Source organism: Anas platyrhynchos, chromosome 1 (assembly GCF_047663525.1).
Source record: "Anas platyrhynchos isolate ZD024472 breed Pekin duck chromosome 1, IASCAAS_PekinDuck_T2T, whole genome shotgun sequence".
NCBI classification, from domain to species: Eukaryota; Metazoa; Chordata; class Aves; order Anseriformes; family Anatidae; genus Anas; species Anas platyrhynchos.
The window spans coordinates 68,727,177-68,754,252 of record NC_092587.1 but is presented as its reverse complement, the minus strand read 5'-3'; the positions used below and the strand labels follow the sequence as shown (position 1 = coordinate 68,754,252).

General features: G+C 38.8%; 2 protein-coding genes and 1 long non-coding RNA gene across 13 annotated transcripts in view; 1 reads left to right on the top strand and 2 right to left on the bottom strand.

Moving 5' to 3' along the window:
- SLCO1C1 (solute carrier organic anion transporter family member 1C1) overlaps window positions 1-5,465 on the bottom strand; it is a 30,346-nt gene extending 24,881 nt beyond the window's left edge. Inside the window, exon 1 of one of the 4 annotated variants that reach the window (XM_072040719.1) lies at window positions 5,331-5,465. Coding sequence is in view for 2 of the 4 variants with exons in the window: in XM_072040726.1 (XP_071896827.1) it covers window positions 1,697-1,781 (85 nt within the window). In the remaining 2 variants the exon portion in view is untranslated. Of the gene's footprint in view, window positions 1-1,350; window positions 1,501-1,696; window positions 1,990-5,330 lie in introns of those variants that run through there. The other 3 variants (XM_072040726.1, XM_005017066.6, XM_072040717.1) reach the window with 3 other exon arrangements.
- LOC140002908 (uncharacterized) lies at window positions 2,467-26,821 on the top strand. The gene is made up of 3 exons (XR_011810544.1): window positions 2,467-2,838; window positions 3,896-3,987; window positions 26,688-26,821. It is a non-coding gene; the product is annotated as an uncharacterized lncRNA (long non-coding RNA).
- Window positions 9,116-27,076, bottom strand: part of PDE3A (phosphodiesterase 3A) — a 264,734-nt gene continuing 246,773 nt past the window's right edge. For 7 of the 8 annotated variants that reach the window (XM_072040693.1, XM_027458268.3, XM_072040695.1 and 4 more), the window contains 2 exons: window positions 22,681-22,921; window positions 9,116-18,525 (listed from right to left, as the gene is read on the bottom strand). In XM_072040693.1, the coding sequence (XP_071896794.1) occupies window positions 18,278-18,525; window positions 22,681-22,921 (489 nt within the window). In that variant the 3' untranslated portion in view covers window positions 9,116-18,277. Of the gene's footprint in view, window positions 18,526-22,680; window positions 22,922-24,634; window positions 26,479-27,076 lie in introns of those variants that run through there. The other variant, XM_072040690.1, reaches the window with a different exon arrangement.

Here is a 27,076-nt window from a genome sequence, read left to right as displayed (position 1 = left end):
ACAAGAGAAATGCAGACACCAAATTCAACCCCCTCAAGTTTACAGAGCTAAATTAAAGCATCCTGTATCTCGCAAACTTCATGTAGTTCTCCCCGTGAAAATCTATGTATGTCTGTGCACACTCAGTTGAGATGAATATAACCATACATTCTTTACCTGATCTATTAATGACTGCAGAAGTGTTTATGTATGGATGTACATGCACATATACAAACATTTCTTAAAGCTATATCTATTGGAAGACAAACTCCTAATTGAAAGGATATTATTATATGGATTAAGTGTATTCTGTCTATTCACTAATAGCTTAAAAGTATGACCTGAGCAACAATTAACTTGGCACAATATTTAGATTTAGATTTGCTATTTATTTTTAGTAAGTATGTTTACTACGTAATATGTGCAATGATAAAAATATATTCATTGGCTTTATGTGTCCTTATTACTAAGCCTGCACACAATCTCCCAAAATGTAGGTTTTCTGGCAGTAAAAGTATTCAGCTCTTTCATAAGCAAGTAACCATATGGTAAGAACAAAACAAGTTTACCAAAGCATAAACAGTTATATGTATACATACAGACAATGTATTTTCTCTTCCTTCAACCAGATACCCTCTAAGAAGTATTTCCTAATTTCCTAAGCATCTTCGGAAGCTTACTCCGAAGTCTTCAAGGATCTCTGAAGATATTTAGTAAATCGATCTTCCATGGATTAGTCTTTCTAAATCCATTTTGTAACTTTTACCAGAGACTAAGAAAATATCTTAGGAAATGCTTCCCTTATTTAAGGCTGCTCTTCTCCATAATAGTCAAAGAAGAGTAGGTACATAAGTGAAAACAGTGCATAATTATTCTAATACATTCTGTACTATCAGCCCCCAAATTAGCAGAGGTTCTCTTGGACACAACCAAACTAGACATTATCAAAACCAGAAATATTTTATTTTCTGTGAGGATAAAGGTGGGAAGAACATGGCATTTTACCACGCTTATGAAGAATCAAATAAAACCATGTGAATTCCACCTTCAAATTGCCTTTACTGAAATAAATAAATTGGGCGGAATTGTATCACCAGTCATTCTAATGGGAAAGAAGGTCACTAGAGCAGGTGCCCTGAAGTGAAGGGAGCTTTACAAACATTGTTACGCTCTCTACAACTGCGTACACCCCAGCTGGTGACACTGTCTGAAGGATCACTATGTGGTCACAGCATCTCCCTGCACATCACCAGAGCTCACAGCTGGAGCACTGATCCCTCCTCGCACTTCTGGCTCTAGCCAGCCAGGGTACAGGAGCCCCCTCCCATGGGATCACTTCCCATCCCATTGAGAGCAGGCCCACTAGCTCACCTGTGAGACAGCTTGGGCAGCAGTGGCTTGTACCCTTCTGAGGGCTGGCATGTAGGGCTGTGCTGGGTGGTCAGGTCCAAGGAAGAGACCTTCAAGCATGCATGCGGTGGGCTGAGACACCACCAGGCAGCTCCCAGAGTGCCTTTCCACTCATTCAAATTCCAGGCAATGAAAAAAGTCCTTCCCCCAATTGGAAACATGTCTGCTTTGCAATAAGCCTCCTTAGACATGCCTTTGTTATGTGGCAGCCCACAGGCATAGGAGCTGCACTTGCTAGACTAGGTGACCACAGCAGACATCCTCTCAAAAAGGCAACACAACAAAGAGAAGAAAAAACAAATCTTACCTGGCAGCATAAATCTCCACAGATGGTGCCTACCCTTTTTTCTAGGTAAGCTCCCTCTACCGCTTACACCTACCCATACATTCATGCACGTGCTCAGGTCCGTGGTGGTTTTACTGTGCTAGGCAGCTAAACACCAAAACCGCTCTCTCACTCCCTCTCCTTAGATGAGGAGGGAAAGAAGTAAAGTAAAGAACAACTCACAGGCTGAAATAGAAATAGGAAAAGCTGGAGGGAAAGAGCACCTCTTACAAACTACCCAGACTAAGGACAGTACAACTTATACTGGAGGAAGAGAAAGGAATAAACATGGGGGGTGGGGGGGGGGGGGGGGGGGGAGAGAAGGGGGGGCTGCTGTCTCCTGTTTTGCCTGAGAATTTGGTATTCATCTACCCCCAACCTCCTTCCCCACCTCCTCATTTTTTTTCTTCCCTCCTCCTCTCCTATTAACTCCAGCACATTGGGCATACAGCAAGCAGCAATGCCGGGTGCCATAACTCGAAATCCTGGAGAGCACTTAAGCCCTCCCTGGGGTATTTTTCTTTGGAACCTGCTACAAGTTTGATGGAGCACGTGACAAAGATTTGTTGAGAGAGAAAAAATAATCCTGATCTTCTTAATTGCTCATTCCCAGGAAAAGAAAGATTTCAGAGCAGAATGGGCCAGAAAAAAGAAAAGGAGAGGGGGGAGTGGGGGGGGGGGGGGGGGGGGGGGGGCGGGAAGAGAGAGAGAGACACGACTGTGAGTGATAAGATAGGATGTTGGGTGAAAAGGTTATTTACAGAACTTTCCAATCCAGGCACTGGTTCTTCCCAGTATGCCCAGTACTCCCACAAAGCCCCTGGGCAAAGCCCTTGCCAACATGAAGTAAAACCAGCATGAAGAGATCCATCAAAAGAGAGGACAGAATTGTACTAGATAATCAGTCAAGCTCTTTGCCAAAATTAAAGGAAAATTTTGCAAACTTCATTCCAGCCCTGTGTTTCTCCTGTCACGTGGTTATGGCTGTTGAAATGGCAACATGAAACAGGAAGTTCATGTAATAGGGAGGGATGTGGTTCTCAGCACAGTCACTTGAACTGAGAAAGATTATAAATCCTGCATGTTCTGCTAACTTGCGAGATTTCATTACACAAACAGAGAAGGTATTAACTACAAATTCTTCTTCCTTCCCCCTCCTTGCTCTCTTCTATGCTCTGCAGCTGGGTATGTTGCCATGGCAGCTAAAACCCCACTGACACTCAAAATGGTGAGGTGCCAAACACAGCACCTTGGAGCAGATTTCTGTTTTCCTAGGCTTAATACAAATTATTATCCATTCCTTCATTATATCTCCATTTTGGGTTCTTAATGTGGCTGGAATTTTATTACACTGCACGTAATTCACATTTTGTTCTTTAATATGTCTTGTATCCTTACTTGGCTGGTTTGGAAACTTGGAAATCTCTTCTCCCCTTTTCTAAGAGATATCAGTGTGTCTAATAGCCCATAGCGATTAGGAGAACTAAGAGTTCTTTCAGCCTCTTTCTGACAGCAGCTTCTAGCCTGTTTCCTTCAATTATTAGGAAAATGGAGTTTACACAGTACAGTATCTGTACTAGTTTTGCCTAATCTTTAATCTTTGTTGCTGACCTTGTCTCCTCCAATGACTTCTGACAAACTTCCGTTTTTCTGCCACTGGTAGCCTTCACCACAATGTCTTTTAATATAGGTGAAGTTCATATTCAGAATAGCATATTCATTATATAAATCTCTTTCACATAATTCATCTGAGACCCCATTACACTACAAATTTTATCAATAAGCTCTGGGGCATAGTTCTCAACCCTGAGAGAAAAAAGAAAGAAAAAAAAATGGGGGGGGGGGGGTGTTATGCAGTTTAAGATGAAGTAATGCTTTAAAGAATGAGGCCTATCAGGTTTAGTGCAATGTTCTCATCATTTCTGGATTTTTGTGTCACTGTAAATCCTCAACATCAGCTTACTATCACAGTTGGTCTTTTACTGGAATTTCTTTATAGACCCTTTTCTGACTTCTTTATAGGTGTAGATAATATCTTAACTGGAACTTTACCAAAACCACCCTAAGGGAGATGTTTTTCATTATGGAAAGTTTGCTTACACCTTCCAAATGAGCATCACCATTCACTTATGAGCTAATTGTAACAGTCCTCAGCAACAGTCATATCTATTTCCTCTACAGTTATTTTCCAGAAGCTTGAAGAAAATGAACAGAAGATCCTCCCTAAAACTAACTCAGTGAGTCCATCTGGCAGAGGAGAAAGTGTCATCCAGGTAGGAGTTTATCGATCTCACAAGCCTCTCACACAATAGATATTGCATAGGAAGGTGATGCAGTAGATCTCCTAGTTTGATTTATTAACGAGAACTGAGACATGGGAAACAAATCACTACCAATTCTGATGCAGCACATGACACCTGTTATGGCAATCCTCACTCTGATTTCTCTTTTCACTGCCTACCACAGTAAAGCACTGCTGAAGCACAATGTCACAAAACTCCCTGAAAGCTCACTAGACAATTAATCAAAGAAAGATTTTGCTTTCCCATAGTCCCAAAAGAAATTGCTTACTTATAATGCTTATTCTATAATTGAAACAAAGCCTTGAAAGCAGATATAGGACAAAGGATCAGATAAATGCTGTTCCTCAAGGTCTGTTTCCATTTTCTTTGCATTCCTACTTTGTGTTTTTTACAGGAAATTAGAAGCCAGACCACCTTCATTTCTAAAGTACAGGGTTAAATGAATTACATTTACAAAGCCTAGTCTAGCTATGGTGAATAGCTGGGACAAGAGTAATCTTAATGCATAGACAAATCAATACTCTAATCACACAGCAGGTTTGTGAGTAAGTATTTAAACCATCCAACAGCAGGTCTCTAAGGTGAAGCTCCACAGAACTGGCTGCTGCTTCTTTAAGCACATTTCATGAAAAAATGCTAACCTTGTAAGATCTCAACTCCCTCCACCCCAAATAAAAACAACAACAAAACAACACCAGTGTTCAGACACATGAATTTTTTCTTTTGTAAAAGGTGTTATGTCAAAACATATTCTAACAGACATTTAGGAGCTTGCCTGCAAATATAAACGTTACACTGAAACCTGAATACACACATAAATACTGCAAAGAAACTTTTGGTTTTATCTGATAAAAGGAAAATATTGACTTTAAAAAAAAAAAAAAAAAAAAGAGAGAGAAACCCAGAAAACGTATAAGCAAGATTTTGATAGACCATGTTGTCATTTTATCTTAAAATTGGAGATCATGTGATTTCTATGGTCTGACAGAGAGCACATTCTCAAGCCATAGAAAGCAGAGCTATGTACAGACTTCCAGCAGAATGAGTTCTCAACTACTTAGCTTGACACTTGATCAAATTATCTTTTATTATTTTATTTATGTTACTCTGTGAATGCTCCAACTCTGAGCTGCCCTCTTGTGCCTTCAATGATTCATGCAAAAGGAGAGACAGTTGTGGCAGTAACTGCTTGTGGCCCAGAGTCCCCCTACTGTGGTGAGCTCCTAAACCCTCAGAGAGCACATTGCAGGAGTGAAGATGCAGAAGACAAAAACAGGCATTTTGTCTGTAAAGTAATAGCAAGTAATAACTACCTTTGAGGGAGAGGAACTGAAATCATTCATGATTGCTGAAGACCATGAAGGAAGTTTGTGCAGAGCTCAGGAAAAAAAAAAATCAAACAGATCCAGATCTGAATCATTGTCCAATGAGCAGTAAGCTCGAGGCATTCCACCACCCTTGAGTCTGGAAATGCAGCTGCCAGAATAAAAGCAATTTAGAAAGCACAATGGGTTGGAAGCAACAATTTCATTTAAAGAAACATCTCTGAGTATAATTTCACTTCAAAATTTATGAAAAATACATTTTTGCTTTTTGTGATTCTCGGGGAATTAAATAGTTTGGAGTCAGTGATAAGCAGATGCAGCAAAGATGTTTGCAATTAGCTGATAAAGCGATCCTTGTTAGACAAATAAATGAATAGGAAAACCACTGTCAGAACAAAACTTGCATATTGGAGAACCAGAGATACACAGTGGCTATTAGAAGCACTTGAGGAAATAGCAGTTGGAGTTCAATTTAGCACTTGCTGCAGCCCTACAATGGAACACCACCACCTTCACCATGTATGTTCTCCATGCTAGGTTAATATATAGGAGCATACTCAATGGCTGTAGATTATCTTGAAAGCAGTCGCACAAGGTAACCAAGTAAAAGATCAGGTAAAAGTGGTAGGAGGTTGTCCTTCAATGATGACGTCCTTCAAATTACAGATCCAGACAGGTTTTAACTAGAGTTTTAAGGAGAAGGGAAGCAATATGTGTACCTATATAAAACCACACTTTGTAAAGATCCCAGTGAACCCTGAGGAAATGCAGTTCTGAGGGGATGCAATGGAGAAATAGAGATCCATCAAAATGATACAGCTCTTCAGGGCAGAAAGTTACTCCAGGGGGTAACTGTAGCTTTGGCATAATTTTAGTTTAGAATAATAGAATAAGAGAAACTGGTATTTGGCCAACTACTAGGGATTAACACCATTAATCTTCATAAAATCCCACAGCACTTTCTGTAATGCAGATAAGTTCCTTGAATTAGGGTTAAACCATAAGATTCAGGTTAAAAATTTGGAAAGAGAAGGTGTAAAGTTCTAAAGAACAGTTTATTATGCTGAAGGTGTGGAATCTGTTGAATACAATGCCTTTGGCAAGCATGGTAATAAACAATTGCCAGGTGCAAAAGCTTGTGAAGAGAAGTAATTTACTAGCAACAACAACAGTCACTATAAATGAAATCATCAGGCAGATCAAACAGGACCCTTCTTCTGTTTGCTTCCTGGCTGCAGATAAGCAGATGTTGCAGCAACTTTTTATCCATATCAAGCTTCCAAATCATAACTGCATCTATCCTGGCTTACTTAGTGATCACAACTAGTAGTCCAGACTGAGCATGGCACAAGTCATCAAAGCCTTAGGTAAGACTTTAAACTTGCATGTTTTAGCCCATGTATCATGAATTAAGACAGTTTTTGTATGTGAAGCTTTGATTATGAAGCTGCTCAACAATGTAGCTGCCTTTTTTTCTCCTTAGCTTGCTAGGTTTTGGGGATCCCACTGTGGAGTAGTTAAAAGACACCTTCAGATGAGATGCCTATCCCAGAGCTACTCGCCCCATCAGTCAGGGCAGCACCAAGATATTAGGCAGCTGACATATTAGTCATGTGTGAAACACCAATAATATCAAGGGAGCCCATGGTGGCACAAGGGATAATGTCTTTTCCACAGGATTTTAGTGACAGAATTGAAAGGTGAAAAGAAAAAGAAAAAAAAAAAAAAGAAAAAAAAGTAATGTTAAGCAGAGTGCCAAGAATTCTCTGAGCTTTCTATATTTAGTGAGACACTTTAAGTGAGGTTTAGGCAGTAGATTTGCTTGAGCAGTTGAGAGTAATTTGAGCACCTGGAAAATGCAGCATTTAATTGAGCTGCTACTGATTGTGCGTCAAGGTCTCCTTTATGTTTTACCAGAACTGCAGGAAAGGCATGCTCATGTGTGGTCTCATTAGCAGATTGACTGCTTCTACTGTGTTTTGTTGCTCATCCCTTCCCATGGGAACCTCTCACTGTTTGAAGAGCTCCAGAGAGAGTTCTGTGATTTCTAAAGACAAGTGCATTCTTACCTTGGTAGCCTCATCTTTGTGATGAGGTGTATTGAATGAGAAGAGTTTTTCTCTGTCACTCCAGCAGTGTGCTTTTCTGTTGGCAGCTCTGAATCTCTGGATCAAATGATTCCATGCTATGGAGTTATTAAAAGCTTGGAACAGACCAGCTGCAGCCTTATGAGCATCTTGGTTAGAATAGGTATATCCATATTTTACTGTCATGCTGGCAGTGCTCCCAACTAATACATTTCTAATCACTGCCTGGTGCAAATTTCCTTACATTTTTGCCATTCAGAATTTAAGCCAGAGAACAGATAAACTGATGGCACTTCAAAATTAGCAGACAGATTTGTGGCTGATGTTTTTTCATATTTTGAAAATTGTAATTTTTAAGTTATAGGAAAAGAAGCTTGGAATAGATTGCACATACAGAAAATATTTAGTCAAACATTTCAAACAAGGTGTCTGAAAAGCTCTCCAAATTTTGATGAAAGTAGGTAATAAAACTTAAGAAAAAATAGGGAAAATTAGATTGCTGTAAAATTATTTATTTTATTATTATTTATTTAATTAATTTTCATAATAGATATCAATACTAGTCCACATTATGGACTACAAAATCTTGCACTGTAGAATGACAGTATACTTGTCAAAACAGTTGCATGAAAATTGATTTAACTTACTGACGTCCCACTTTAACATTATTTTTGTGATTAATAAGGGAAACACTATTAAGGTGACACATTTCATTTTCTCTGGAAACATTAGCTACTCTGCATTACTAAGACTGAAAGTTTCCATAACATATAAAGCACATTCAAATAGTATGGTCCACATTGGACTGAAGAATAGACGACAAATGTTGAAGTACTGGTCTTCATTAAAGAAGGATGTTTATAATGAAGCCTTCTAACAGATTGTCTGAGTCATGCGGCATTTAATGTGGTATTTATTAGTGATCTGAAATAAAGTGCAGAATTCTGCTGGTAAAGTTACAAATAATCAGATGCCAATAAACGTGAGCAAGGGTCACAATCACATACAGAGCAGGGCTGGCAGATAGAATGGTAATTCAATATTTACCTGCTTTATGGTATAGTCAAACATTTCAGAAGAAGGAATATATGATACATATGCACCAGCATAACCCTGTCATACCCAAACAGGAGAAAAACCAAGATGGAGAAAGGGTAAATACCTTCTGCATTGGCAGGACACACAATGGCAAAATGCAAACACTTTTAATGGCTGCACTATCAAACAGCTGCTGGCAAGCTGGTGGAAGTTCAGCAGAGGATTACAGGGACACTGCGGAGCAGGAGAGGGGTGTGCCTGGCAGCCACCACAAAGCCAACAGCCCTCACCTCACCCTCTGCTCAGCTCGGTGTTTAGTCACATAACTGGCCGTGAAACAAATTAGAAATCTGCCTTGTCTATGCTGGAAGTTATGTAGTATGAATGATGCCCAAGAAAAATCCTTCTTCAGGATTGTCTAGTATTATCAGTTACCTCTGCAGTTTGATGCTCACCTATTTTATACCCTCCACCTGAAGGCTCAGAGAGAACATGTGATTTTGGACATGATATAAAACTTGATTAACTCCTCCCACCAACCTTACTGAATTGGAGTTTGAAGAGGTGATAGATCATCTGCTGCCTGGCACTTAAGCAGAAAGCTGAGCACTGAAAGCAAATTTGTTTGATAAAGGAAGAAACACAGCAAACAGTATACCACAGAATTATATTTATGTTGTACATTTGTCTTCACATTGCAACATCCACATTGTTCATTTTGTGACAAGTATTTCTAATAATTTTGAATACGTATTTACTGTATAATACATTTTACCAAGAGGCACTTCCAGTAATTCTGGCAAAAAAAGGAGCTTCATTATAGTGTCTAACTTACAAAACAGTAAAAATAAATAATGTTTATCTAAAAGATTTTTTTTTCCTGTACAGAATCTATTTTGTACAAAACATTTATCAGCCATTAACTAAATCACTTAACAAATACTTGTGAAGAGAATATATTAAGTATTGCTACATGTACTGAGTGCAAGATACTAGTGAAAGGAAAAGAATTATTCCGTTTATGAAAATCACCTAAAAATACAAGGCCTTTTTCTTGAAGTGTTTAAAAAGGAGAAGCTTGGTTACAACAATATTGACAATATATAAATATAAATTAACGTATGTAGTACTTAGTGAAAAGAACACTGTGTTAAAAATTGGTGTGTACAAATCCTGAACAAGATGGCACTTTTCTGCATTGCCACTTTGGTTGGCAGTTATTTTTCAAAATATTGCTTCAAAGGACTTACAAAGGTATCCAAAACCCTTTTCAAATGCAGCCGTAAAAAAATTACTTTTCCCCCCTTTCTCTCACCTCCTGAGGTGAAAAAATTCAGGAAGGATTAATTTGGAAATTTAGTGGAGATTTGCAGAAATGTGTTGCTCAAGCTGAATCTGAATGAACATCACAAAATCTGTCTGGAGCGCAGTGCCCTGGGGTCCCAACGCAGCACTGGGAGTCAACAGGAGTAAGGGCTCACAGGGTATAAAGGGAGATAACAATTCCTTGGGGTTTTCTGAACTCAGAAACCTCAGTTGGCCTTTTGTGGATTTGAAAATACAAAATTTGTATGATTTGGCCCCAAAATTTGGTCGGGAAGCAAGCATGTCCATTATATCAACACACCCAAAATTTTCATTCAGCAAGTGTTTTGACCTTGCTGGATTGATTTTTTTAATTACTTCAATGAAAATGGGATTTTATTTATTTATTTAAATATAGCTTGTATGTGTTGTGCATACTTGCATATTTTTAGCCAGATAGCAAAACTGTGTTGGAAAACCATTATTTTTGAAAGGTACTACTTCCACTGGAGTTGCTGAGGCAAGGGTTAGAAAATGTGTTTCTGTTGGAAAATGTCCCAGATGTTCATCTATCAAAAGCACTTAGAAAAAATAAACTGCCACCCCTCAGTGAAAATGTTATCTGATAAACAAACATAACATACAGTATGAATCACATCTTTTTAAAAAGTGAACTTAAATTACTTTCCATCATGCAAACATCTTACATTGATTACTCAAGAAGACTTGACTTTAGAAAAGTAATGACCAAATGTATGTTGACATAGCTGAAATATTAAAAATACCATCAACACCATATAGCAGTAATAAATGCTGTCTTTGATCTTTTAGATACCATCTGCAGTACTGCATTAAGGTTTATAAAGACCTAAAATGAAAATTTTGCATTCAAATACAGATTTTAATTGTGTGTCAGAATCAGGGAGGAATTTCAAAAAGGGAACATAGCCTTAGCAGACGATGGATTTTCTACCCAAAAAAGTATGTACATGCCTGGCAAACTAACTGCTTTCTCTCTGCTCACATTACTATATTTATTTTTCCTTTTCATAAAAGCATGGGTGCAAAATGACTGGGGTCAAGGAACAACATAACAAAAACAATTCTCCTTTAAATAAATATTTAAAAGCAACAAGCAACTGCTAATTCACATTAATTGTTTGCAAGTGTTCGCTGTGATAAAGGAAGACGGTGTTGGGAAACAGAGTATCTAAGCCCACTGCGCTTGGGGCTACAGCTGTGAGCCAACCATGGCGAGGTGGGTATAGAGTTGGATTGCTTTATCCACAGGTATTTCTCCAGCTACTTCGACAACAGCGCTCTGAAATCTGACTTTTTTTCCCTCCTGCTGCATCCTCTACCATCCACACAGGCTGACAGTGTGAGCACAGCTCCTGCTGCAGGCCTGAAGATGTGAGAGCAAATGCATGCCTGCCTCGCTGGGGCCATGGCGTGTGCTGCACCTTGCTTGTTTAATCTGCTTTCTACAGCCCTTGAGCCAGGACAGATTTCAGTCATAAAAGGATATGCAGCCTACAGCTGTGGCAAAGTCCATTATGTCTGCTCTTATGCTTCTACACAGCCAGAAAACAGAAACGCACGTGTTTTCCCATCCAAGTCACTCCTGGGAGAAAAGACTTCCCATGTCTGCAAATTTTGGTGTACTCCTTAGCGCACCCAGGTCTCATATGCCAGCAGCAGCAGGACAGCTCTCACCTCTTGTCCAGTTTCCAAACTGGACATACCACAAAGCACAGCTTTGTAAGTAAGAAACAACAAGCACAGTACAGCTACCTAAAAAATCTCAATTGAAATAAATATTATCATTTTTTCATCCTGTATCACCAATAAAAGTTTTCTTTGATTACAGAGGACTAGAAAACTTCAATCAGAAATCCTTCTTTTACATCATACTTCAGCTCAACAGACCACTGACATGGCCAGTTGATTATACATAAACGAATCACCTTTGAGAAGGAATTGTTTTACATCTGCAAGCACTCAGGGGAATTTCTGCATACACCTCAAATGATGCTGGCAAGCTTTCAAGCTGTGCAATACTTACTGTTTCAGATTTGCCAAAGAAGTATTGTTAACTAGCTCAAGCTTTTGCCCCCATCTGCCATTGTGAGAATGGACTCTCCAGAAATAAATCAGTGCTCGTCTGCCAGCCAGCTCCTGAGGAGCTTGCATCTCCCTAAGACTTCAGGCAGGGACTTACAGGGGCAACGTTTACATCCTACTGAGGAGGTGTGATGAATTTTTCATCAAAAATCACCTGCCTGCCAAGCAAATCACAATAAAAGACTCTGAATAAATCATAATTAGGAAGTAAATGGAGGGTAACTCTTGCACTGCTCCCTCCAACATGGAGATTCAATAACTTCCACAGCAGGGGCTAAAACCATGCTTTGATTTACCTCCAGAGGAATGTTGTTTTGCTAAATGAAAACGATGAAATTCAAAGAAAGATTTATCTTACTCAGTTGTTCTCAAATGTACTGGTGTTATTTTGTTCTAATTCAAAGTTTGCCTTCAAAAATTAATATTTTTGCTAGTTTTTCCAATGATTGCTTAAATATTTTTCACCTTGATTTCAATTATTTCCCCATCCATTCAACAACACTTAACAGGTACATTTTCTTCAGGAGGCCTGAACACTGAGAACACATCATAAGCATATTTTCTTTACTCCTTCCTTTCAATTTTATAGGCTTTTACTCCTACTAACATTAAAAATAAATAAATAAATAATTTTAAAAAAATCGTTCAGATGTCAAAGGGTGCTTTTATTTGTTGAGTCACTTAAAAATTGAAAAGAAGATTCCTCTGCCCTAGTTAGTGGGAACATTTCTCTTTAATGCTGTGACCATTTTAACTAATGCTGCAACATCAACTAAAAACCCTGAAACTCCAGGTTTACTTCACTCCAATGGGATTAACATTTGATTTTCAAAGAAAAGGAATACTCAACTTCTCAAACCAATATCCAGGTCCAAGACTAGAGAGAACAAGTGAGTGTCCACACCTGCCTCCAACCTGCAGCAGACCAGGGAGAGGCACATGCTCTGATTTAACACTCAAGATTCTCATGCTCATGCTTAAACTGAAATCTTTTTGCTTTAAACATGTAATTCTGGAACATCTCAACCATAACAGTGCTTAAAAAAGAAATAGCAACTACTATACCTTTTATGAATCACAAGGTTTTCCAACAGTCAAGCCTCTGCTTTCTGAGAAAGACAAGCCACAAACTCTTTGCTGCCTTCCCAGCCTATTGAATGTCCTTTCTATTAGACGGTTCCTCTCTAGAATAAACTGCAGTACACCTGTGTTGCCTCTCCCACACTTGGATCAGCTGATGCATATCTCTGGGGTGTTTGCTGGTCAAGCATCCTGTGCTTGCTCTAGGTCCCAGCCCTGGGCACAGCCAGGTTTGCAGTGGTTCACACTGTCTGGTTCATACTGTCAGGTGTCACAGTCAGGTTCACACTGACTGGCACTTCTGGAAGTGCCAATGGAAAGACAGTGAGAAGGTGGATCCAAACCTCCACCCATGTACATCAGCAGCAACCCCCTCACCATCACCCCACCACAGGATCAAACCCCCACACAGACCAAGCAGGATGTGCCAGGTAACTTATGAGGCTTTGCAAAACTACTTCATTAAAACCTGGGACCAACCACAAACCTTTGGATGAATTATGCTGATGACAAAATTTTTCAGAAGTGCTTAAGGTTCATTTTGAAAATAGACAAAATTCTCTAACATCCTAAGTCCCAGCCTGTCAAGTACCTAAACTGACAGCCACTCCACACCTACTCAGTTCACAGCTTGGTAGCATGGATGAAGCAGCGGGTGCAGAGGTGCCCAGACTGGAACATAGGCTGGGAAGTGCTCGTGAGCTGTTCCACCGACCGATGCTCAGTTTGGTTAGAACCTTGGCTTGTCCACACTGCATTCTACTACCTGAGGCATTTTGGAGGGAAGGAGGGAAGGAAAGTAGAGATGTCAGTCTAGACTTTCAAAAATATTTTTGTATCTAAAAACACATGTTAAAAATGCAGTCTCTAATCACATCTGCCTAGGAACCATCTATACCTAGAATGTGGCAGTCATTTGCTATGAGAGCCAGCACCCTGTACAAGGTCACAGGGGAGGGTATTTGTGACACAGTCATTTATCCACCTTTCTGTAAGGGATTTCATGTACAGAGGAAGGAAATTTAAAATGCTGCAAGAAATGCTGGAGAATTACTTTTTCCTAGTAGATTCCTAAAACTTATTTCTGATCTATGGCTCACAGAATCACATCAACTGCTTTTTCTACTGGAGGAAGCAACTGATTTTTAGAGGTGTGTCAACACATTCTGTACATCAAATGAAACACGTAATGCCAATTTCCCTCAAAAATCAGAACATAAGAAATAAACTATGACACTTTGAAAGTGGTAGAAATTTTTACTTCCAGACATTGTTTTAGGTTCTTGAAAACCAAAATCTTAGACTCCTCATAAGAGAAAAGGTAATAAAATAATTAATTTGAGGCTTTCATAATCTCTACTTCATTGTGTTCCTTCTGCACCACAAGCATAAAGAGAGAAGTTATATTCCACAGTAAACATCATATGACTACTAAGCAAACTGGGAATATAGGGACAAATAGGTTTATATGTAATTGCCACGTGATTAGCAGAGCATTCTTCTCACTGCACAAGAAGCTGCAAGTCCTACAAAAAGCCTCCAACTTAATGAAACAGCAAACCTCCTAGACTTAAAAGGAACAGGATCAGACCCCAGGTGCCATTACAGTGGAAAAAGCAAAACATTGAATCTGGAAAACAGTCTGATACTTCTCTCCCTCTCTGTTTTTAAAGAATTGAAAACTAATATATTTTAATTTTTTTTAAACTGCAAAACACTGTTTAAATAGGGCTTACTTTCTCTAGCATTTGATGAACCCCTTTACACAATGTACATACCAGAAACCCATATCAATTCTTTAAATATCCTACCAGAATTCTGAACACTTTGATGATACAATTCTTTTTTTTTTTTCTTTGTATTTTTTTTTTTATTTTTTCCCCCACATACTGCAGAGGTTGTGGTTTGTTTAGGGTTTGCAACTCCAAAGGATTGCACAAAATGGAAAAGCATCAAGGTCTAACCTCAAAAACAGTGCTGTAACTGCGGGTCAAAAGGTTTGCCTCCTTTGGACAAGAGACTTGTATAAAAACCAACAACAAAAATAAAAACTAAAAACAAGTCACTGTTTCACTATCTATTAAAAAAAAAAAAAAAAGCAAACAAATGTATTCACACATTTGATATAAAATATCTCATATTTTCTTTGTGTTACATCCTGGGGAATTCCCTGTTAATTTTTTTTTTCCAGAAATACATTGCAAAGATGCAAAATCAGATTGATAAGGAGTGAATACCTGCAGAAATTGGATTTTACCATTAATTATGTGGAGTACAAAAAAAATCACCAGTCCCAGATACTTTTGCTTCTTTGCTAGCAGTTTGGATAAATCGCCTGTCTGCAATTCCCATACTGTAAAAGTCCTGAGTTAATCAAACTGCACCCACAAATAGGCTCGTGTATCAATGTAGTAATTTATAACAGCTGCATTGTTATTATAGAAAGAAAGCTCAACAAATTAGAGTGGAATGTGATTTTACCTATTGACAACCTATTGACAATGATGAATAAGAAAAATATAATAATTCCCTTTCTGAATATTTTTAGGATAATTTTTCTTGGTTCAACCTTGTATATTTGCTTAGATGAGTTAATGAAACTTTAGTCACAAGAACTGACCTCATTCTGGCTCATCTTAATTTTACCAAGTGGGCACCCACTGACACTTTGTGTAATAAATTTTTTCTTCTTCTAGCAAAAGCAATATAAAATCAATATAAAAAATCTAGTTCCAGTGAGCATGCACTGAAAAAAAAAGAAGAAAAATATGCTTAGAGATGTGATATTTTAAAGCATCTCTATGTTTAATTTTTAAGGGCAGAATGAAACACATTAAATAATTCTGGTACTATAACATATGCATGTCACTTGTACAAGAAAACCCCAAATTAAATGGTTAATCGAAGTAACAGAAAAGGCATGAAAACAATGCAAGCTGAAATTGGTGGAGACTTGCTTAGATCTTGGAGAACACTCAAGTGATGGCACTTTTTCTTTTGAATTAATTTTATCCTTTCCCTGTAAAACAATAGTGAAATTTGGATCTTTGTTCTTCTGATTTCATTGAAAACCACTGACTAAATTTTTCTGCTGGTAAGAGCGTCCAGAGTCATGCTTTACAGTCATTCTGTCAAAATGCAAACATCTTCTCTGCTTGAAAGAAACCACAATCCTCTTTATGCAAAGCAAAAAGAAACTCTGACAGCACATGTTGGCTTTGATAGAGAGGGTTTTCTAACATTTTGGGGAAGGTATCAACAGGACGGGGAAATACTGCAAATGTATAACAATGGCAAAACGCGATGGATGCAATGTCAGCAATTTAATACATGTATAGAAAGGACTTCTACAAACTCTTCCTTTCACAAGCATTCTCACTCCAACAAGCAATCCTCTTTTTGGCAAGGGACTGCAAGATTAGCATATAAAAAACATATGTAGTCAAACCATTTTTGAGAGATAATGATCTTCATATATATATATATATATATATACGTGTAATTATTTTTGTGGGGAAAATCAACAAAGACAACCTGTAAATTGTGTGGTACTGGTTGGTGCCGCCAGTCCCAAAGAGCATTAGTATGCTAAAGCCGTGAACCTGTAGACCAGTGGCTTCCTAGAAGGTTTTACACGTATTCAAGACTTCATTTGTTGGGTTTTTTCATTTGTTGGGTTGAAAATGGCTACACTGTATAAAAATGTTTTTGTATTTATTCTTTAAAAAATTAGCTTTACAAAAAAAAATTCCTTTTTTTCTTTTTTTTTCTTTTTCTTAAAGATATCATTATCTACAGGAACCCATAAAAAATTTTCCATATTTACATCTAGATAGCTGATCATTGACAAATATAATATTGTGAAATAAAATATTGAAAGTGAATATTCAACCTTTTAAATAGACATTTGGCTCACAGCATAAACAACAGAGAAAAACAAACATAACAAAACAAAAAGATCTGCTCTTCTACAGGCCTGATCTTTTCCTCTCATTAAAAAACAAACAAACAAACAAAAAAAACAGCAAACAAAAAATAAGTATATTGGTGGGATCAAACACGCTGCTTCTAAGCAGAACGCCATCTACAAACTGCTCCCATCCAGCCCTCACACCGAAAAAACAAGCTCTCTGAAGCTCATGTGAGTGGTTGCTGAGACATACGCAGGACTGGCACCATTCTCCCACCCCTCTCCTATTGCAACATTTGCATTTTATTTTGAGGCATGACCCCCATGCTCCCCTTCTTTGCTCTCAAGAGATGTTGACTTAGTTTTGCTCCAAAATTGTTATGTTTGGCCACTGATGCATGGAGGCATACGGTTAGGGTGGAAAGATGGCAGTGTGCCTCTAGTTTCCATGTGCGCATGCACATTTGCTTTCTTCTCTCTCCTGCTGAAACATATATGCCATTCACACACTCAGAAGTGGACGGAGGGCCAGATCCTTATAAGAGCAGTGTGCTGCACAACCCCTCATAAACCTCCCTGGAAATAAACGTCCTGGCATTTCCCTTTTGCCAGCAGTCTGAGAAATGCCAGAAGAGGAGGAGAAGGAGACAGAGATGAAGCTAGCATGGGTCCTACTGCAAGGCTGCTGCCTGCAGCCAGTGTGCAATGCAGGACTTAGAGGACGACGGGAAACACAGAACTCCTCACAAAGGGCTCCGCCTTCCTCATGGGCACAAATTCTCTATAATGCAGGCCTCCTGTTCATTGTCATGTATAGGGACATGTGCTACAGCTAGTCTGATAAGAACTCAAACTATGCTATATGACACACACACACACACAAGCACCCCCCTCACGCACACGTATATGTTGGCAGGATACATTGGCATTCATGTAAAGCTTTGGAACTGTTATCCCTCAGCATTAAGAGCAAAGCTACTTAACTGGTACCTCACTGTTAACTGCAAATGTGCTTTAGAAGCAGCATTTCTTTAGATAACTTCCTTCTGTAAATATCACAGTGACCATAATATATCATTAAATGTATTTTGCTGAAGTGCGCAGCCAATAACCCTGGCTATGTATATATATATTTATATAATTCCATCCCCCACCCCCACCTCCAAATCTCTGTAAAGAAAATCTGTAAAAGCCGGTGTCGCAGTGTGAAAGCTTCCTTGAGCATAGGAGTTTAAACAATGTACCTCACCATAAAAAAGAAAGAGAAACAAATTAAACAGCTGTAGGCGCATAATCCCATACTTCTACAGTGTTGTGTCTAAATGCTGTGCTGGCTTGAGAAAGAGTTTGTGCATGAGTCAATCTGTCTTAAAATACTGCTGTAAATATTGTCATTGGTTTGGTTCTACAGTTGTGTTCTCCTCTTCATCCCTCTTGGGCTTCCCTTTCTCTTCCTCCTCTTCCCTGATGGCCTGAATTTGTTCTGAAGATTGGTGCAGTGTGGATTGCTCTGCGCCTTGCTTCTCTGTCCCAGCTAACCTCTCCTCATCCTCAATTACTTTCTTCCACATTTTATGGTTCTGGAGCAGGTGCTGAGTGATCTGACAGTAGATTTTCCTCCTCTTGAACTTCTTCTTTCCTGTAAAATACCACGTGATGTTAATGTTCTGTGAGGGAAGAAGTAGAACAGACTGAAGGTGTAGGAAGTAGGGTGTGTTATAACATACAGGAATTGTACCAACAGATTTTTAAAATCACAAACTTAAAGATTCTTAAAAACTCAGAAAGTCATGTCAACCCAGACCTCCAGGAGAAAACTTTTGCTACACTGTTTGAGCCCCAGCCTAGTCTGCTCATGGACTGCATGCTGTCACTTACCGTATAGCTCACAGAGACATCTAGTGTTTGAACAATTATGCACAAAATATGTTTCTGAGCTGTTTCCACTCACTGTTTTGGGATTAAGTGCTTCAAGACAGTGATCATCTTACTTTGTAACACAGACATTAAACCCCTATCCCCAAACAGATCTCTGCTCACTGCTCTAGAAAAAAAAAATAAAAAAATCCTGTTTGCCTGTTTGTGTTTTCTCACATTCTGCCTTTGATCTGAGAAGTGCTGTGTGAGGATAACAAACTGATTAAGCATTAGTAAGCAAAGGAAGAAACCTGTTCCTGTGTTCCCTCATCAAAGACTGAGATTTACTACTCTACCAACTACAGTGAAGACGATCACAAAGCCTTTACACGGCATTGCTCCAGCAACAGAGTTTGATCACTGATGAAGTGGTCACATAGCTAAAGGCTATCAGGAAGTATCTCATATCTCTGTTTTTGATTCATCAGTCCCTTCCTGTTAATCTGAAAAATGGTTTTGTCACTGTTAGTTCTCAGGGCTCCTGACACAAGTGTTTTGCTTTCTGAAGTTTTTTTTTTTTTTTTTTTTTTCCTATGCCTGTATAGCCTGTCCAACACAAATTGTTAACTCCTTAACACTACAAAGCTTGAAAATTTTCCCTGATCATTAACAGTGGCAATGTCAGTGATAGAACTGAAATAATAACCCCTCCAAAGACAACTGCTGATTTCTTTTTTTAAAGAAGGTGACGTACAGGAATGTTTTGTACCAAATAAATTTGCGTGGATTAGCATTTGCAGGTTGCCTGAAGTATGTCTGTGTCAGGGTCCAAAATGTTTAGCCCTTGAAGCTTTTGAACTGGAAACAAAGAGCTTTTCACTGAGCACAGACCAAATCCAATTCAATCCTTCATTAGAAAGCCCTTGGTTCTCTGTATGAAACCTTCGGGTTTAGCACTAATAAGAAGCCCCTACTCTGCCAATACCACAGCAGGACATTCCCTTCTGGGTTTCCTGGGTGACCTGCATCTTGCTGCTCTCTGCAGGGACCACTGAGCATTTGCTGTGGTGATAAAATTTGTCTGAATCACTACAGACTGTTTGATTTTTATATTTACAACAGAACTTTGAGAAAATTACATGTTCCTGTATAGTAACAAAATAAATCAATTTTAGGCTACCTTAAATTTTCATAACTCTACATATATCTCTGCTGTTTCAGTGAATTATCAGGAGCTACATTTTCTGCAACAACTATATATTTCCGTCTACCTATTTTTTTTTCCATCAAGAAAAACATCTCTACCAACATCTCCACAACACATAGTATTTATGTATCTCACATCTCAACCTTTCATTTGTAAGTTTTGTGAAAGTTTAGAACATCCATAACTATGTTGATGATAGGAACAAATTTCTAATAACTTTTAAGACCTCTATATCTACACAAAAGATTCTGTAGATTCCTAATGCAGATCCATATAGTCACAGAGAATTGAGGGAACCAGAAGAGAACAGTTTTTAATATGTTGGTATAACTGAGATGAGCACCTCACATTCAGTAAGAAGGAAGCAGGAAGAACTTCTTTGGGTATTTCAAAACTTTTGATACTTTCATTTTTAAGTTTCTGAAAAAGATAAAAAACATAAAAGCAATAGCTTGAATAATAAAATATTATAATGAGGTAGAACATCATGAATCCTAGGGTTCTGAGGGAGTTGGCTGATGTAGTTGCCAAGCCACTCTCCATATTTGAAAAATCATGGCAGTCAGGTGAAGTCCCCAGTGACTGGAAAAAGGCGAAGATCACTCTCATTTTTAAGAAGGGTAGAAAGGAAGACCTGGGGAACTACAGACTGGTGAGCCTCACCTCTGTGCTTGGAAGATCATGGAATGAATCCTCCTGGAGGCAATATTAAGGCACATGCAGGACAAGGAGGTGATCTGGGACAGCCAGCATGGCTTCACCGAGGGTAAATCGTGCCTAACCAATCTGGTGGTCTTCTACGATGGAGTAACTGCATCAGTCAACAAGGGAAGACTGACTTATGTCATCTACTTGGACTTCTGTAAGCCCTTTGTCACAGTCCCACACAACATCCTAATCTCTAAATTGGAAAGATATGGATTTGAAGGGCGGACCTGCTGGTAGATAAGGAATTGGCTTGACAGCTGCACTCAGAGAGTAGTGGTCAATAGTTCTATGTCCAGATGGAGACTGGTGATGAGTGGTGTCCCTCAGGTGTCTGTCTTGGGACCAGTGCTTTTCAATATCTTCATCAATGACATAGATGATGGGATTGAGTTCACTCTCAGCAAGTTTGCAGATGACACCAAGCTGAGTGGTATAGTTGATACCAAAGAAAGAAGGGATGCCATTCAAAGGGACCTGGGCAGGCTGGAGAAGTGGGCCCACGTGAACTGCGTAAGGTTCAACAAGTCCAAGTGCAAGGTATTGCAACCGGGTAACGACACTCCAAGACAGGAGTATGGCCTGAGAGAAATCACTGAGACCAGCCATTCAGAGAAAGACTTGGAGGACTAGAGGGTTCTGGTGGATGAAAGGCTCAACATGAGCCAGCACTGCGTGCATGCAGCACAGGCCAACTGCATCCTGGGCTGCATCAAAAGAGGTGTGACCAGCAGGTCGAGGGAGGCGATTGTCCCCTTCTACTCTGCCCTTGTGAGGCTCCACCTGGAGTACTGCATCCGGGTTTGGGGCTCCCAGCACAAGAAGGAAGTGGACCTGTTAGAGTGAGTCCAGAGAAGGACTTCAAAGATGATCAGAGGACTGGAGCACCTCTACTATGGAAGAGAAGGGTCTAGGGAGACCTTTCAAGTGAGACCTTTCAATTCAGACTCTTAATTTAGACCTTTCAATACATAAAGGGGTCTTTATGGATGGAGAAGGACGCTTTACTCGGGCACGTAATGATAAGACAGGGGGAACGGTCTTAACCTAAAAGAGGGTAGATTTAGACTAGACATTAGGAGGAAATTCTTCACTGTACGGGTAGTGAGGCACTGGAACAGGTTGCCAAGAGAAGTTGTGGATGCCTCATCCCTGGAGGTGTTCATGGCCAGGCTGGATGGGACATTGGCCAATATGATCTAGGGGGTGGCATCCCTGCCTATGCCGGGGTGTTGGATTTAGATTATCTTTAAGGTCCCTTCCAACCCAAGCCATTCTATGATTCTATGATATGATTCTATGAAAAGAAAAACGGAAAAGGAAACAGATGACTAAAAATGGTTGGTTTTCAGTATGGCAAGTGTTAATGATGGCCCGTGCTTTAAACTTAAAAACAGCATTGTTGAACTTGACTAGCAGGGACACAGAATATTGCACAATACAGCAATGAGATGAATGGTGACTAAGAATTTAAAAGTAAGGCCAGACCCTAGAATGGATAAGTGAGAACATCCTTCGTCTTTCTTTTTAATACAGAAACATCAGTTTCAATGCTTTGTGGTCTCTGTTGGTTATCAACCTCATAGCTTTCCATCTGGTAGACAATTCCATAAATGTGAATCTGCCACAGAAACCTGTAGTTCTGTCTGCTATTAGAGAGATGATCCTGTAGAGCTGGTGGATACTAAAATAAATCTGTGCACACTATATTATTTAATGTTTACTTTGAACTTTGGGCATGGAACGATTTGGGGAAGAATAGAAAAGTTTAGGTTGTTAGAGAAAAGGCTATGTATCACTAGGGCAATAAAGGCTGGTGCTTTCTAGACAGATGAGATACAGGGAAGGGAGTGCCAATGTGACTAACCTCGTGACAACTTCACCAAGGACAGCACTGAATCACTAACTCCGGAGAGGTCTACACGGAACATGAACATGGTCTCTATGCTTTTACAATATGACTTCTTAGTTTTTGGTCACAATATGGAACTTTTCTGTTGAAAAAAATAAGTGTGAGTAACTTACTGGATTCAGCATTTTCATACGTTTCCATTTCTGCTGTATCTTCCTCTTCATGCTCATCAGTGTCTCCTGATTCATCACTATCTTCTATCCATTTTCCTGGCATCAGCCCTGCTGAGTCATAGGAGTTACATAGTGGTCCCACAATGTGAGTGATGAAAGATTCCTGGAGGTGTGCCAGCTGAGGAGCAGAGCGATCCATGAAAGGACTGATAGGAAGGCCCAAGCTAGCCTCTTCATCACCCTGGAGAAGAAAAACAGCAGTAATTTCTCTTAAGTGAATGAAAGAAAAAACGCGTAATGAAAAGGAGCAATGCACTTCAAACCAATTAAAAATGATGAAAGAGAAATAGTTCTACTGTAATGCCACTTCCATACCATGCCAACATGACATTATTACAGTGCCATCATGTCAAATGATTCATTGAAGTTACAGCTCTTTTCTTGTAAGAGGACCCACTACCAACAGGGTGAATTTAACAAGAATGTTACTGTGATCACTGCTCTAAATGATGCCCATCACCATTGTCCTGTACTTTGCACTGAGTTTGAAAGTTTGAAAACTGATGATTTCCTTCTTTCTTTACATTATTTTCAGAAATGTTTTCTGATTTTGTGATTGTTAGCTTATTCTCCTTGTACTCAGCCAACTGTTTGCAGGGGACAAGACTGAATTGCTGCAAGCCAGAGCCGTTTCATTGACCTAGTTTTCTTATGGATTTTGTCCTTATTTCTTAAAACAAAGAGCTCCTTTTGGCTTTGGGTCATAATTATCTGCTTTCTGGAAATTCTAGAATGATCCCCATCAATGTCGGCATAACTCAGAAGCAGTAAATCTTTCCCATAAAGGTTTTTGCTATCTTTTCTTGGGGAGAGAGGGCTGAGAGGAGGTATAGGAAGACTTATTTGCCTCCTCTCATGATGTGAAAAAGGTCGAACTTTCTTTAAGTACAAAGTCTGACATTCTCACTCACCCCTATCATAGCAAAGACTCTGGTGATATCAGCGAGTTTTCAGCTGAGTAGACATGTCAAGACTGATTACCACTTCCCCAGTAAACAAACAAACAAACAACCCCCCCACCCCCACCCCTTTAATCAAACCTATTATGCAAATTAAGACATTAATGCAACATGGAGATCTATTTTTTGAGAATACAGATTAGGATCTGGGCAGACATATTCACTTTCCATGAATTTACATGTTGCCTGAATTTATTTTCTGGCAATCTAAATTTTCCAAAAGTCAGAGACAATGTTATCTGGTCAACAGCTCATTGATAGATTGGAAAGTCAATGAGTGAGAGTTCGATTTTGAAGCGTGTACCACAAACATCTCACTTCCTTGTGGTTTGTTCTTTTTATTTTTATCATAACCTACCAAAAACATTATAATCAATCATTAAATGCAGAATATTAGTCTTAACAAAACACTGAAACATGTCATCCATCCTTGAAATAACAAGCAAATTTAAAAGAAGTGGCAACTCCCTCTTCTTCATAGTAACATATCTGAGATTTCATAGTTGTAAGTTGTCGCTAGTGGAAAGAAAGCTGAGTATTGAAATGTTTATAAGTTTTTTTCATGTCCAGTTAAAACATGATTTATTATGTGAAATATATTGCAGCGCATTTTTTGATTCTTTTTAATGTAAATCTAGCCTAACTTTGAATAAATATACTGAACACGTGGAGGGAAAAAATGAAACATACTGTAACAATATGGTACAGGTTTTTCAACAGTTATATGCAATACACTTGTTATTTTATGGGAGTTAAATTCATCAGAGGAATCAGTGTTTATTAAAGGAAACCCAAGAAAAATATTTCACTATTCTCACAGGAAAAGCTGAATGTATGCTTTTTGATAACAACAGTTCTGGGGAAGTTCAAACTTCCCATAAAATTTTCCTCTTCAGAAGTGAGAAAAATAATGCTTTTCCCTACTCAGAAGAAAGTTGATGATCAAAAGCATGGTGAAGATGGTTTAATACAACATATATAGTATATTTCATTAAAGAAAGTGAGGTTTTAACCTAGGTTAAATAAATTGAAAATCTAACTTATTGTTATTAATGTCAAAAGTAGGTCCTAGGAAGAATATGCTCTTTGTTTTCAGCCCCATCATAGAATCACAGAATTGGTTGTGTTGGAAGGGACCTTAACAACCATCTGGTTCCAGCCGTCCCTGCCATGGGGAGGGACACCTCCCACCAGATCAGGTTGCCCAAAGCCCCATCCAACCTGGCGTTGAACACTTCCAAGGATGGGGTATCCACAACTTTGGGCAACCTGTTCCAGTGCTTCACAACCCTCTGAGTAAAGAATTTCTTCCTTATATCTAATCTAAACCTACCCTCTTTTAGTTTAAAACCATTAACTACACTTCCTGGCAGTACACTTCCTGACAAAGTCCCTCTACAGCTTTCTCATAAGTCCCAATATCCTGTCAGGATGGCAACTCATGTCAGGCAAAAGACAAAACAGAAAATCTAACAGTACATATTGATTTCTCAGTATAGTGAATATACATCTTTTATTAAAACAAACCACCACCACCAACAACAAAATCATACCGACCACCCAATGTCTTGTAATTTGCAGATGAAGGGTTCAAAGACTTTTGCCCACAGTTCCCATACTAAAAGTAAAGTCAGTAAAGAAGATAACAATTGTGCTATTCTGAATCAAAATTTGCAGAGAAGATAAATCTTAAGTTTATTTATTTTTAATTACAGCATTACAAGAAAATTATCTGCAGTAGTCCTTTGGAGCACCTTCCAAGAGCATAAAAATATTAATAGCATACCTTTCTGACTGATGGACAACAACATAGATTTTATTGTGGAACAGATAACACAGCATCCTCTCATACATATTTCTCCCAAGCTCAACTCAGAGCTCACTTTTTGACACTCTGATGATACCACTGTATTGGAGCACTTACTGCCCTCTGAAATTCGTTATTATGGACCAAAGAAAAGTCATATCATATACATGATTACCAAGTTTTGTTTGCATGCAGTGGTCACACACATAAGCTATGATCATCACCAGAATTAGGTGAAGTACAATTTGTTGGAAGAACTTTAATGGGAATAAGCAAAGAAAAGCATTTCCTGAAAGAAAATGTGGGAGATGAAGGTTAATTGCTTCTGTTATGGGATTCATTCTCTTCTACAAAGAAAAAAAAAATAAATAAAAATTGAACTAACCATATTTGTAATATATATAAGAATCTTAGCCCTTTCTTTTCCTCAGGACTGTTTAAAGAAATGAAGGACCTTCAGGGCAATGTCTTAATTTTGACCCTTCTTCCATTTCTTTACATACTCCAGAATGCAGCAGCAGAAGAAAATCCTAATTTTTCCAAACTCTAAGTACAGTAAATTTGAGTGAAGATGACAAAACTTTAAAAGGGGTTATCCTATGACTTTAAGTCAGTCTGCCCACTCCTAGAAGACTATCCAGTGTCTGATCCAGTGATTTAGCCTGCATGCTTCTTCCTGAAAAGACATGATGTGAAGTTCAGTCTAACCAGCACATTCAAAATGTCTTTCCACTCAGGAAACAAAATGTCTTTCCACTGGGAACAGCTCTGTCTCTTGCACTCAGCATGCCTAAATAAATTATAACGAGAAAAGTTTCAATTAAGAGCACCCTTATACCTGGCAGGAGAGCACCAGTGCCTGGCTATATTCCCAGGTCTTTGTAAATCAGTCTGTGTCTGCTTCTTCCTTGTGCTACCATCAGCTGAGTCTTGCATTTATTATTGCTGTTGTACTAACAAACCTTTGGAAAGCTGAAAGTGATGTCAAAAGAAAAAAAAAGAAAAAAAAAAGTATGAGCTAGAATCAACATGTAGGGAGCAGATATAGTTAAGTCTGTAATAAACTGAAAGTCAACAATGTTACAATGGCATTCATATTCATTACATAAAGGTTTTCTGTGTGTGTGCACGCAGGGACATGGTCCAAGGGGAAACTAAAATAACCCCTCTTCTTTGTTTAGATCATCTCAATAAGGATGTCGTGTCCAGTTTTGGAGAGCACATGTCAACAAAAGTGTGAGCCACCTGGAGTCACTGCAGAGAAGAGCAATGAGAACCAGTAGATGTCTTGAAAAGATATGGAAGAAAGGATGAAAAGATCATTTGTACTAAAGAACACTGAAAGAAGGATGACAAGCCAACAGAAAAAAATTGGAAAAGAACAACTTGTTCACCATGTATCTGGTAAGGATATTGACAGACTAGATTGGCTAAGCCTGTACAAAACCCCATCATCAGATGTCTTTGAGGACAAATTAGAAGCTTGAGTGCCATATGGACTATCACCGATCCAGCAAACAAATGGTCTAATTTGAACTCTAGGCATTCCCTTTAGCCCTGTTCTCTGCAA